At 40.2% G+C, this 14626-nt stretch overlaps 1 protein-coding gene across 21 annotated transcripts in view; it reads right to left on the reverse strand.

Annotated features, from left to right (window-relative positions):
* LOC110537788 (transcription factor COE1-A) overlaps nucleotides 1–7007 on the reverse strand; it is a 150368-nt gene extending 143361 nt beyond the window's left edge. For 20 of the 21 annotated variants that reach the window (XM_090192791.1, XM_090192790.1, XM_036937820.2 and 17 more), the window contains exons 1-4: nucleotides 4977–5966; nucleotides 4067–4223; nucleotides 3062–3125; nucleotides 1645–1700 (exon numbers count right to left, since the gene is read on the reverse strand). In XM_090192791.1, coding sequence (XP_090048917.1) covers nucleotides 1645–1700; nucleotides 3062–3125; nucleotides 4067–4223; nucleotides 4977–5110 — 411 coding nt within the window. In that variant the 5' untranslated portion in view covers nucleotides 5111–5966. Of the gene's footprint in view, nucleotides 1–1644; nucleotides 1701–3061; nucleotides 3126–4066; nucleotides 4224–4976 lie in introns of all 21 variants that reach the window. The other variant, XM_036937811.2, reaches the window with a different exon arrangement.
* Nucleotides 7008–14626: the final 7619 nt, after the last annotated feature.

Here is a 14626-nt window from a genome sequence, read left to right on the forward strand (position 1 = left end):
TGTTAAACCTTATTATTTGAGCTACATGTTTATTCCTGAGCAGATGACACAGCCAGGAAAAACTCCTGGCCCTGATATAGGCTACAACTACAGCACAGAGTTTTTCCTGGTCAGAAAAACCCCCCAGCGTCTAACCATGCTTATTATCCAGCCTCCGTACTACAGTATATCGGTTCCACCTCTGGTAGCGACTACAGTAGCTGTGAGGCCCTAGCGACGGCTCTGAGACCTGTGCTCGGGCTCTGCTCACATTCCTGACAGAAAACTCGAGAGACGCCCCAGAGCTAAAACAAACCTGATCCTTAAGTCATCTGACTCATCTCGAGGCATCAAAAGACACATGTGCGCCATGAAATGGGCCTCACCACACTAGTCATACATCTAACAATCCCTGACTAACACAGAGATATGACATAGAAATTAGAGAAGCTGCTACGCTGATAATACGAGAACAAAATAATCAGATTCCTACATCAAATAGTTTTGGTCTTCCATCAGCAGCAGCTCAACCTATTTATGTGAGTCTATTCCTCAAACTCTCCATTCGTCTCCTCGACAGAGGTTAACAAAAGTGTGTCCAGAAAATGTGTTAGTCCTCTCAACCAACCAACCTTCAGCCCCCCCCCCCACGAGAGCAGGTCAAACAGTTTATTAAGAAACAACAAAACTGTCAGACTGACACTGTCAGAGTACTACTGGGGTTTAATGCCATTTGATAATTACCATGGCGCCCATGCAGAGTGTGACACCATCAGAGCCCACCCACTGGGCACAGACGTCAATTCAACATCTATTCCACATTGGTTCAATGTCATTTCATTGAAATGACGTGGAAACAACGTTGATTCAAGCAGTGTGTGGCAATTGGGCACTGGCACGTTAGTGAGCATTAAAAGAGTGTAACATGGGTCTGTTTCTCCTCTAAGCGGCCCGCCATTACCCTGAGCCTGCTAACGAGCACACTAGCCAATCACCAAACATGTCACACTAGCCAATCACCAAACATGTCACACTAGCCAATCACCATACATGTCACTATCCGTAAGGGTACAATCCAGGAGAGAAAACAGAAACGGTACAAACCCTTCTGGCTGAAGGTCTACCTGTAGATAATATCTCTGAACATTATGATGATTCAGTGTATGAAATTGTAACTTCCTTGGGGGTGTCAGGATACAAAAAACGTACCAAAAAAAATGTCATTCAAAATAATAGTTCCCCTTTCCAAACAATTAAATGACTCTACGTTGTTATAAACTAAAAATCTGAATAATAACCCAGGTAACCCCCCCCCCCCCCCCCCCCCATCCCCAACCAAATCATCAGAGTGAGTATTACAGTGAGAGCAGAGCGGCTCAGAAAAGATACTTCAATGGGTCCCCGCCTCATTGTCAGGGGCGTAATACAAGGAGACACTCTGGGCTGTCAGTGTTACCAAGTGAGTGGGGACCTGTCCAAATGTGACACAGGCCCGAGGGCTGCGGGTACACACAGTCTTCCATGGGCTGCTGCCTTCTGCCTCCTGCACCAGGTCCGCGTAGAGAAACGCACTGTTTACCTTCCTTTCACTTCCTAAACGCTTGTTTTATTGTTCTGTATTACGTCTTCATTTTTAGGCAGAGGGATAAGGAATTGGAACCGTACCTGTTTAGTCATGGAGTCGATGAGTCGCACATAAAAGTCCTGCTCTGTCCTGATGCCTGACAGAGGGAGAGGGGGAGAGGACAAAAGACATGAGTGGAAATGGTTTTAATAGAATTAGGTACCTTGGCCTGAGACACACACAAACACTACAGAGATGCTGACAATGACTATTGTAAGTGGCAAATTATGCATTGAAGCAACATAAAAAAAACTTGACCTTATTGAAAATGTTACGGTTACTCTTTATGCTAACTACATTTATTGTGTAATGTTTGGTACTTACAATCTGTGTTCTTAATCTAAGCAATTAACTTTTGTCACCAAAGGTGGATCAAAACTAAATAAATGACAGAACTTCAGTCTTCAAACTTTTCGCAAATATATTTTAGTCACAATTTAGTTTCAATAGTGGCAAATAAAATGTGTTTCCCATGGCAATTATCAATGTTAGTGAATATAGTTATTGTCTTTATACAATATTAGCTAAATTGTATTGGCACAATTGTTTTGATGGATTATGCAATAGTTGTTCCCAAACAAAAAACATTTGGCAAATAAAAATACAAAAATTACTCAAATATGCATATAGCCTATTTCCAAGCCAAGAGACAACTGAATAGGCATAAATAATGTCACAATATATTATATATTGTGCAATGGGTTATAGCCTATTCATCAATGAATCTAAAAGATTCAAGGTTTTGCTCGACACACTGTTAAACCTCGCAATGTGAAGGCAACGATGAGAACGCGACCATTTCAAACTGATCAAGTAAACAAGCATAGCACATAACACCAATAACACATTGCATACATAGAAACACAATGGCTAGACGGGAACCTAAAAACGGTCCGTTTTTTTACAGTGAGACGAATAGCTGCTAACGGGGGGCCAAAATATAAACTAACCAAGCAGGGCCATTATGGACAACGTATACTATGGGCTACAATACATGCTCGCAGGTATAAGAAATAACAAGCTCAAGACTGCTTATATCCGGAAATATTTAACTATGATAACTGTTAAGAAAAGACAATTCAGGACATGAAATTCAGAAAGGCAGAGTTTAATTAGGCTACTCCTTCACCGGGCTAGTATTATTATAGCAAATGTTTTACTTTCTTTAACTGACAGTATAGGATACCTATTACTTCTGGAGCAGTCAATATAGTAATGATTAAAAAATATAGATACAAAATTAAACTTTTGATTAGCCTGATAAAATGCATGAGGTGATCTCAAATAAACGCAAATATGACCTCAGTGGAAAGGCGACACTAAATTGCACCTGGTGTTGTTGTTTCTGTAGAATTCCATGCAAATCGTGTTTGTGGTAGCCTATGTGTCCGCTTCCTGCGACTCAGAACATAAGCATTACATTGCCTAGAGGAGTGTTGACCAATGTTTTACACTTACCATTACTGTAGAGAAGTTGCAGTCTGTAGTGTATACCATTGTTGGTCTTTTCTCCAGTGGATTCCTGTAAATGAACAGATTTAAAGTGATTGAACTCACTTGATTCAGATCCGATAAGATGGACATTGGTGCGCTTCTGTTGAAATTAGACTGCGATATCAGAAATAGGCTAGTACATTGAATATGACTCGGTAAAATGTTGCATTGGCAAAATGTAGCATAATTATTCTACACATACATTTTTAATGCTTCAACAATTACTTAATTGAACGGTATATAGAACTGTATAGAAATTAGCCTCTGTTTTCATGGCTGAAAGGGAGCAAAATCTAATAAAGATATTGAAGTAATTACTTAATGTAGGCCTAGTGCTACTAGAGAAATACATGGTGGGTTTATTGGAAATTACATGGATAATTTGTCGAACAAGCGGTTTTATTTATTTGAGCTTTATTATTATTTACTGAAATATACAAAATCCACCATGTATGCCCCCCCCCAAAAAAAAAACATTAAGCAGTAGTACTTAATACTGAAATGTTGTAAGGAGAAAAACACATTGAGTTTAATTTCATTAAATAGGCTCCTTTATATTATTTTAAACAAGTAAACCTCTAGATAAAACAGAAATTATAGGCTATAACTTATCAACTTCAAAATACAAATATTATTCTCAAAATATATTAGTATTATTATTATTAGTAGTATTAATATTATCGTAGCTAGTATTATTAGGTATGTTATTATTATTTGGATACCATTTTATTCAGCTACTATTTGCCTATTATAGCCTACAATTATATTAACAGTGGAAAGGTTTATAAAGCTTCGCAAAATAAATACACAGGTTTATGGTTAGGTTGAATGGGGTTGTAATTTTAAATTAGAATAATCTGATACATCTACGTGGTAGACTAATTATAGGCCTATAATATTGTCAAAATGTGGATGTGGGACAATTCAGTGTGTTCGAGAAGCTGCTAAAATATTTAAAATATCACTCACCTTTTCCTTCTCGACAAAACCGAGGAAAGACGTCCTTTCGATTTCCACTGGTTGTCCTTGTCTGTCATATAGAGCCAAAACGAAGTGAAAGAAATTGGATTTCCGAAGATTTGACGGCGGTTGCTTCTCAAAGTGAGCCCGGGCAAGACCCACTCCACTGTGGATAGACATGCAAGGGGTAGTCATGTTAGGGAATCAGCCGACTTAAACGTATGGAAATAATAGTTGCCCTTTAAGAGTCAAACTTCTTAGCCTTAGAATTAAACGTGTGTATTGCTCGTTTACACACACAAGTCCTTTTCATAATCTGCGAAGCCTACCTTTTGATATTATATTATATATTGTTCTACCGGGCTCATTTTAAACAAATAGCCTAATTTGGAAAAATGTATGTAGCCTATAGAAGTGGCCTATTTTATGGTGATGTGTAGTTGATATGCCTGTTACATATTCTAGGCTTTTGGATCTTCTAGCAATTAATTGATAGCCTACTCGAGAACAATACACATGTTTCTATGCATGGCCAATTTATTACCATGTTTTTATTATCATAATATCATCGTTAGCCTTTTATATTCCAAATATGATGTCTCTTATTTGAACTGTTCTGTAACTAAACTAAGCCATTACGGATTGTTGTAGACTATGTCCAATTAACAGTAGAGTATAGAAGTCATCCATTATGCTAAACTCTCAATTCTACGTCCATGGTGAGGGGATCGATTCTGCTGGGGAAGAAAACTTCAACATTTCTTCGATCACAAAGCGTGTAAGCTAAACTGCAAATGTAGAGACAAAAAAAAATAGGTCCCTTGAAAATATAGCTTTCCAAAACAGTGTGGACCATGTACTATCCGTGCGCTGGTAGAGTCCTCGCACCGGGAGGAAGATGCTGTCTCCGGCTTCTTACCTTTGAGCGGCGGTGTTCGCATCCAACACCCCGGCTCCCTGCATCCATGTCCGAACTGCGTTCATACCGGATCCGATGGGTTCCTCTTTCAAACTACTCCCACTCCTCTGGATGCTCTCCTGAATCCCAAACATGAAAAAATCGCGCTCCCTCTCTCCGTTTGAGTGTCCCAAAATGTGTTTTCTCTAATCACAGGTAAAAGAGGGTAACAACGTGGGCGCGAGCTAGTACTGGGTCCGCGTTGATGCCAGTGACAGTCTGTCTGTTTACTTCAAACCAAGCGAAAAAGACGAAAAGAGTCCAAAGACGACTTATCGAAATCCAGGTGTGTCAGAGACGAAAAGCACTTCAAACAGTGATAAGAAGACAAACGAGCGAAACGCAAGACAGTGCAAATTAACAGAATCTCACTTGAGGTTTTGACGATATCCCCCCCGTTTTAAAGAGACTTGCTCTGTGTGCTCTGGTATCAACTAGAGAATGGGATCAACTAGAGCTTTCAGATTGTGCTAGATCAAATGGCATCAACCCCTGACAAGTTTTTTTCTTCCCTTTCTCTCTCTTTGTTTTCCTTTTGCAGAGATATTCCCTGTCAAATGGAAATGAATAAGAAATTGGAAATCAAGAAGAGGAGGACCCTTGTGGCTGCCGATCCCGTGTTGTTCCTCTTGTTAAAATGGGAGTGATTTGTGTCCCTTCCCAAAGGAATCCTATTTGACTATCTCTGAGAACTAAACACAAGCACACCAACCCCAGAGGGAAGAGGGAGTGACTGTTAGAGGCGGGCCGCCCCAAACAAAGACGAGCCCAGTGTCAGATCCGCCCAACCACAGCTCCTATCGCCTCATTAAAGGCCGCCCCTTCCCTTACCTCCACGGCACCTTACCGTCGCACTCTCACAGCTAAGAGAGTACCCAAAAGGAGCTTTCGGAGACAGTTGGCTAAAGATGACTCCATGCCGAAAATTTGGTCACATGAAGTGAAGCGTATAGCGAGAAAATTCAAATTCGTTCCGATATGTCTTGAGAACGTGTCTGACTGTGTAGCCACCAGTGGGACATTTCTACGCGGGTCTTGATACGTTTCTTATTATGGGAAAATACTACAATAAGTTTTTTCTACTTTGTTCAATATAGAATTATCGGACTTTTGGTGCCCTGGGTATCATGCGCTATTTTACGCATAGAGGCTCTCACTGTGACCACAGTGGAGAGTGGAGTTGAGACGCGTGTGAGCACACCGGAATCTTTGTCTCGATTAAACTATTAATGTCGGCTAGTGAAAAGTATTACACGTTAGATGTCAACCCCAGCGCCAATCTTAAAACATTTAACCTAGCCTCCTAACACTAACACAATTATAAGAGTTTGCACACATGACATGAGTCCATATTTTTTATGCATGCATACACACTAGCTTACACCATTTAGCACACTTGAATATATCCCACACCAATATAGGAATGCAGAACAACATATAACTGTTTTAATTTAATTTATAAACTTCATTTATCATGATGTAGACATATGTCCATGCGACCAACTCATACAATACATATTTTCTTTAGACAAACTAACGCTGACTTTCTGAAGGTCCTTATAATGCAGGCAAAAGCGCTGTGTAACCGCGTTATAGACTGTATGTGGTAGGCCCATACACTATCAAGTTAACAGTCTTGAGATGAATTCAAAAATGCGATTAGTAGCAGTAATATCAAGACCCGGTGTTGAAGATATTTTTTGTCATGAGAACATTTGATTGCAATGTTGTTCTCAGGACTTCAGCAGAAAATGTCCTGCGTCTTTACCACCATTTTATTTAGACAATTGTTTAGACTAATTTTTGAAACGCATATGTTATGAAACAAAACAGATTAACGGTTCCAGTTTAAATGTTCACTTTAAAAGAAGCGCTGAGGCACAAACAAAAGTGACAATAACAATAATTAGCTCAAAATAACAATGAAGCATAATTGTTACCCGATTCCTCGGCTTTGCTGGCGATAAGTCAATGGGCTAAAATGGACTATGTGACTCCTTTGTAGAGAGATTGATTCATTATTTCGTGAATCATGGTTTAGGTCTTTAATAAAATAATTTTAAAAAATGAATACAGTGGACAATTGAAAGATACATTTTTTCCTGTTCAATTCTGCAATTTTTTTCCTGTCGCTATCCATTACACTTTTTGACCTTGTTGTGCTACTATATAGCCTAGGTATGATTTTGAGTCTCCGGGTTAAAGGGCTGAAATAAATTGTAAGGAAACAAGTTTGAGGTGAGGCTGGTCACAGTGGGCAATGTAACGCGCAATGAAAAAGATCAGTATGTATAAGAAGACTATCTCTCGACAGAGATGTGGGATATGTTGGAAAATTAAAAGTTGTCAATGCAAAGGTATATATTTCAGCACATCGACGTAGATTTGAGGAAATGGTTTGAAGCGCGTGCGCGCGCACCCACAGAGTGTTGCTGATTGTAGCGCTGGGCTATTTTATAGTCTATAGAGAGAACACGTCAATTTAACGGTTTCTCGTCTCGGTGGCTGTCTGACATACCTGAGCCTATAGAGAGAAAATGTAAATGTAACCGTTTCTCTTCTCTGTGACTGACACATACCTGAGCCACGAATATTTTTATTCCCCTTTCCCCACCAAGTTTTCCCATAAGAGATGGATCCTTTAAAAAAAAGATATGCCTAATCTAATTAATTCCCACCAAACCCACACTTAAACGTAAATGGCCCAGTGCATACGACAGATACAATAATAATCTGTTTCTTAGCCTTACTGTATCATAATATATTAGGTATATTAGTAAGATGAATACATATCATTTTAGTCTTTCGTCAGAATAAAATGCCTAAAACATTGGAGAAAAAAAATTGAATTCAATGAAACAGAATTGATTGTCGACACAATGAGCACATATATTTCGATTTCTTGTTCAGATAGGCCTACGTTTCACAATAAGTTAGCCATCAAAACACATTAGGCTACTTTACTATACTAGAAAACTATACTAGAATGCAGCAAAATCCAATTCAATTAGCCTATACTGCCAATTTAAACAAGGTTGTTTTGTTGGTGCTGAAGATAGGCTACACAACCTACATGAGTCGATAATGCTTGTGTGGAGGTAGGCTATACTCAGCACTGTGTTTCTTCTGTAAACTGCTGATTCCATCATACATGGGTGGCATCAGGAAGTTGAGATGCAACAGCGACTCCCTCCCGTGGTCAATAGGCCTAGTGTCTTGGATGGAAAATTGCCAATGGAGGAAAATAATAGGCCTATAGACCAGAGGCCTATGTGGCTGCATTTACACAGGCAGCCCAATTCTGATCTTTTGCCAAATTATTGGCCAAAGGGCTGATCTGATTTGTCAAAATACCAATTAGTGGAAAAATATCAGAATTGCGCTGCTGAGGGGAGAACGGCTCATAATAATGTCCCAAACGGAGCAAATGGAATGGCATCAAACACATGGACACCATGTGTTTGATGTATTTGATACCATTCCACTGATTCTGCTCCAGTCATTAACACGAGTCCCTTCTCCCCAATTAAGGTGTCACCAACATCCAGTGCTGCATTGAGTTTCTGTGTGAGGAGTTGGACTAGTCTACTGGCTAAACATTAAAAAGGGACAATATACTGAATTCAGAGGAATACTTGTAGAACGTTTCAGGCCCAAAATTCTGAGGTGGCATAAAGTATGTGAGAATGGCTGGTGGGTCGTCCGGAGGGGGGCTAGGCCCCTTGTCCTGTAAATCTGATCATTTTTTCATTTTTCAAACAGCTTTTTCCTGCAAACTAGAGCCATAATCATTATGCTTAATTCTATTACAAAAAAAATATGTATATTTGTTTGCATATCTAAGCATAACTGTTGAGCTGTCTGTGTTCCCACGACTGGTGGTTCTTTTTTTTTAAAGAAGCTAAATACGCTTCTCTGCATCGCTGCCCAAATCTGGTTAAAAGACTGAAAGGAGTGTGAGTCTTATTCAGTACATTGAGTTATTGCTTGCTTTTCTGAAGTCGACCAACCTTGCCAGCAGGCATGCCAGCCAAGACAGTCAGACAACCTAGCTACTCTAACTTGATTGATAGCCTGAAACCTATCTGAGCTAGCTAAAGCCAACTTCATACATTTGCTAAGTGACCAGTAGTATTACAGAGAGAATATATATAGATATATAGATATATTTTTTAAACAGGAGGCCTCTGGATCATTTACCGTACGACTGGCTTTATGACAGGCTTATTGTACAGTCTGCAGACGATGGTCCTGGAGTGTGAGGATTTTATGCCTTCAAAAGTGATGAAACGTCGCCACCGTGTGTCCAAGACGTCTACTCAGGAGGTACAATCTACTGCATCAACAGTCGATGCGTGTCCTCTATAAAAGTTTTTGCCTGAGCACTTAAGAAGCAAACTAAGCATATAGGTGTCATAGTTCCCGAAATACCAGTGATCATTAGTTATTTTTATTTTTTTTAGAGGGGGGGGGGTTGTACAAAGAGGGCCTACCTTTGTCATTGATTGCTTCTGTGACAGCATAGGGCCATGGACAGCGTTATTTAGGCCAATCTCCATTTAATTAGAAGTAGTAGACATATGCTTCTTCTTGTTCTACATTTACGAGTTTATTGGCAGAAAATCTGAAAAGGTACTCACTGTCACCAAGAGTGCTGGAGGGTACTGTCTACAGACATAAAGCCAAAGTTTGTGATTTAGGCCTACTGCCACCTGCAGTGCTGGAATATGTATTCTCAGGCTAGCCAAAGGTTTTTTTGTCATTAAAAATGAGAAAGGAAGACAAAAAACAGATTCATTCATCTCAAAATATCAATTTGCAAATGTACTAACTACTTCCAGAATAACTATGAGATTTTGAGAGAAAAAGGACACTGGCTGGAGAACCTGCAATTCTAAAATTGACTGAAAAACTGGTTCTGACCCTGGATCACAAAAAAGATTACAGTGTAATAGCGCATAACAAAGTATTTTCCTTATAGGGCTTTGGACTTATACTCCAAATCAGACAGTTTAGTAGTGGTTCTGTCGTAAAACCAAAGCCCAGGATAAAGGGGCTCATTGAATGTGGTCTGGACTCTGTGGATTAGGGTCAATGTGTCAGGGACGCTGTAGAAGAACAGAATTCCAGCCTTGTGGTCCAGGTACACCCCTACTCTGGAGGACTACAGTCCTCACATTATTGTGCATGAACCAGTAACCCTGAATAGTGTAATCTAAAATCCAGGATGATCATTGTCTCCAAATCCAGAGCCTACACCCCATCTGTTGATGTCTTTACATGAGACTAACGGAAGAACACGCTTCCCACTCCACAACCTGCAAACAGAGCCTATCTACGCAGCACCTGCCAGCTTTATTGAAATTTCTCTAGATGCTCAGGATATGGCTGTTTTTCTGATGTAGCCTTTCTATGATCCTCAGACAAAGCTAGGTTAATTTGCGCTGTGTTTGGGTCCAAAGTAAGGCGACAGGAATCTGAAAGAAGAGTAGAGCCGATGTCTTTTGGGCTCTGGTGGCAGCAAAACATCCACTGCATTCACTACAGACACAACAAACAAGCAACAGCAATATATTTTCTCAATGCACAGGTGCTCTTACTTATTGAAAAGAGAAACCCTTTTGCTTTGTCAAAGCAAATATATTTTTAATCAGTCTAAAGGTACTTCTATAGAGAGACCACTGCTGGTAGAGCAGTTTACTGACCTGTGGTGGAGATTTCGGACCATTCCAAGAAAGTCCCCTAATGTCTCTGTCAGCTTAGACGCAGCCTTATTCACATCTCTAAAGTAGAAAACAGCCAGGTATACGGTACATCGATGCTAGGTAAGTCTGAAGGTATGTTGAGACCGGATATTCCTGGAGGGAGAGAAATACAGAGAGACAGGGTGAACAAAGGATTGAGGTAATTTGTTGATTTGTTTATGCATTGGTTAGTGCAGTTTACTGGTGATACTCTTTATTCGTATTACAAATGCAGGTACAGTGTAGTTACCAGGAGAAAATGGGTGTGATCATCGACACCTTCTGCTCCAGTTGCTTCAGGAGTCCTTCAGCCCGACTCACTCCAGCCATTTCCTGTTCTCTGATCAGCTCCTTCACCTCAGAACACCTCTCGGTGGGAGTGGATCATCTCAGTAAAGATCCTCTCACGGTCTTTTATTGATTCTTGTGCAGAGTGCTGTTAGGACACAGAAATGAAGGCGAAGGCTCCAAAAAAGACAAGGGGACGACTGATGCCTCTAGTTGTAGCAGGCACACATTATCCTATGTTCTATTAAAAGGCTGCTAGACATAGCAAGAGTAGGTCAATGAGAGATGCTGCAGCTTGTTGGAGATCTTTCAGCTCCTTCTCTCTGTCTTGAATTCTCTGCTGGACTTCCTGTTCACTCATCCCCAGGAGGTTCTGTGGAGAAAAGTAGTGGGTGTTTTACACAGCCGGGGGAATTCAAGACTACTTAAATTGCGAAGGCGGAGCTCCGACGTGAAGTTTTTGAAGCTTATCGAATTGGGTGTCCAATGAAAGCTAAGAGTCTATTAGTTTGGAAAATGAAGGCATTAATCAATTTTCCAACCTAAAATGAAGGAATAAGTAATTGCTTTGATTCCTGGTGTAACAGATGGAAAAGTGGTCTTAGAAAACATATACCAGAAAAAGTCTTAATTAAAAAATTAATTAGAAATACATCAAAACAAAATAATGTTGGTGAAGAACCCTGCCAACTAATATCAAAACTTATATTTTGTTTTGGAGAAATGATTGTCCTTTTGTAAGTTTAAGAAACATTGCCTTGTGCCTTGTAATTCCATGACCAAAACCCCACATATCTTGAAAATCCCCTAGTGTCAATGTCCGTGCCCCTGTGAAAATAAAAATGTGCATAATAACAAAAATCCCAATGAAAATCCGTCTATTCAAGCTAGAGATATCTGTTCATTTTGCATGGGCAGAGTCTCAATCCATCACATCCACCAATGGCAGCCTTCCGCATCTGTGGTGGAAGTTGGCCGAGCTACAGCACTGTTTGTCAGACCATGAGACAGCTAGAAAAATCAATCTGCTCACGAAAACGAAAACGTCTTTACGACCCCCACAAGCGTTACGAGAACCGTCTGAAGTCGCTACTGCCAATCTGGCAACTTCTACCTGTAGAGTCTAAACAGTTTGGTCTACACACTAATATGACCCCTCTATGGAAAGGTGAGACTCTCACGAACACGTACATGTCGTCTTTTCTCTAGGATGCCCACAAGCCTCAAATAGTTTTTATAATAATCCTGATCTTTCATATATCACTCAGATATCGGACAGGACACTTTAAAACAAACTTCCTTTTGATGTGTTATTCAATGTGTTTCTATGGGCTAATAGCAGTAAGGCCAAATTCAATGTTTCATCAAATACATGTTTTATATATATATTTTTGATACCTAAAGGGGTCCTACAATTCTAAATCCAATAGCTAATTGATCCTTGGTATGCTGTTATGTTAGAGTACAGAGTAGAGTAGCAGGAAACTGACTCTTCGACACCAGCACCGTTGTCAGGCATGGCTGAGATCAGTGGAGATTTTAACATGTAAATATTGGTGGGGCAAAGACATTTATTTTATTTTATGCATGACAGCAACGCACCTGCCCAACACAACACTAAACAAAACATGAATTAGACTATAATGGTAACAAACGGTGCCCACAAACTGTTAGTACCAACATAAAGCTGTCCCAACACCTTACCACTGCTACAGTGCCTTGCGAAAGTATTCGGCCCCCTTGAACTTTGCGACCTTTTGCCACATTTCAGGCTTCAAACATAAAGATATAAAACTGTATTTTTTTGTGAAGAATCAACAACAAGTGGGACACAATCATGAAGTGGAACGACATTTATTGGATATTTCAAACTTTTTTAACAAATCAAAAACTGAAAAATTGGGCGTGCAAAATTATTCAGCCCCTTTACTTTCAGTGCAGCAAACTCTCTCCAGAAGTTCAGTGAGGATCTCTGAATGATCCAATGTTGACCTAAATGACTAATGATGATAAATACAATCCACCTGTGTGTAATCAAGTCTCCGTATAAATGCACGTGCACTGTGATAGTCTCAGAGGTCCGTTAAAAGCGCAGAGAGCATCATGAAGAACAAGGAACACACCAGGCAGGTCCGAGATACTGTTGTGAAGAAGTTTAAAGCCGGATTTGGATACAAAAAGATTTCCCAAGCTTTAAACATCCCAAGGAGCACTGTGCAAGCGATAATATTGAAATGGAAAGAGTATCAGACCACTGCAAATCTACCAAGACCTGCCCGTCCCTCTAAATTTTCAGCTCATACAAGGAGAAGACTTATCAGAGATGCAGCCAAGAGGCCCATGATCACTCTGGATGAACTGCAGAGATCTACAGCTGAGGTGGGAGACTCTGTCCATAGGACAACAATCAGTTGTATATTGCACAAATCTGGCCTTTATGGAAGAGTGGCAAGAAGAAAGCCATTTCTTAAAGATATCCATAAAAAGTGTCTTTTAAAGTTTGCCACAAGCCACCTGGGAGACATACCAAACATGTGGAAGAAGGTGCTCTGGTCAGATGAAACCAAAATTGAACTTTTTGGCAACAATGCAAAACGTTATGTTTGGCGTAAAAGCAACACAGCTCATCACCCTGAACACACCATCCCCACTGTCAAACATGGTGGTGGCAGCATCATGGTTTGGGCCTGCTTTTCTTCCACAAGCCACCTGGGAGACACACCAAACATGTGGAAGAAGGTGCTCTGGTCAGATGAAACCAAAATTTAACTTTTTGGCAACAATGCAAAACGTTATGTTTGGCGTAAAAGCAACACAGCTGAACACACCATCCCCACTGTCAAACATGGTGGTGGCAGGATCATGGTTTGGGCCTGCTTTTCTTCAGCAGGGACAGGGAAGATGGTTAAAATTGATGGGAAGATGGATGGAGCCAAATACAGGACCATTCTGGGAGAAAACCTGATGGAGTCTGCAAAAGACCTGAGACTGGGACGGAGATTTGTCTTCCAACAAGACAATGATCCAAAACATAAAGCAAAATCTACAATGGAATGGTTCAAAAATAAACATATCCAGGTGTTAGAATGGCCAAGTCAAAGTCCAGACCTGAATCCAATCGAGAATCTGTGGAAAGAACTGAAAACTGCTGTTCACAAATGCTCTCCATCCAATCTCACAGAGCTCGAGCTGTTTTGCAAGGAGGAATGGGAAAAAATGTCAGTCTCTCGATGTGCAAAACTGATAGAGACATACCCCAAGCGACTTACAGCTGTAATCGCAGCAAAAGGTGGCGCTACAAAGTATTAACTTATTAAGGGGGCTGAATAATTTTGCACGCCCAATTTTTCAGTTTTTGATTTGTTAAAAAAGTTTGAAATATCCAATAAATGTCGTTCCACTTCATGATTGTGTCCCACTTGATGTTGATTCTTCACAAAAAAATACAGTTTTATATCTTTATGTTTGAAGCCTGAAATGTGGCAAAAGGTCGCAAAGTTCAAGGGGCCCGAATACTTTCGCAAGGCACTGTAGCTACCTACACAAACAGCAATAACAGATTCTAACGTCATTAGCTAA

Source organism: Oncorhynchus mykiss, chromosome 12 (assembly GCF_057628025.1).
Source record: "Oncorhynchus mykiss isolate SJ-2025 chromosome 12, ASM5762802v1, whole genome shotgun sequence".
NCBI classification, from domain to species: domain Eukaryota; kingdom Metazoa; phylum Chordata; class Actinopteri; order Salmoniformes; family Salmonidae; genus Oncorhynchus; species Oncorhynchus mykiss.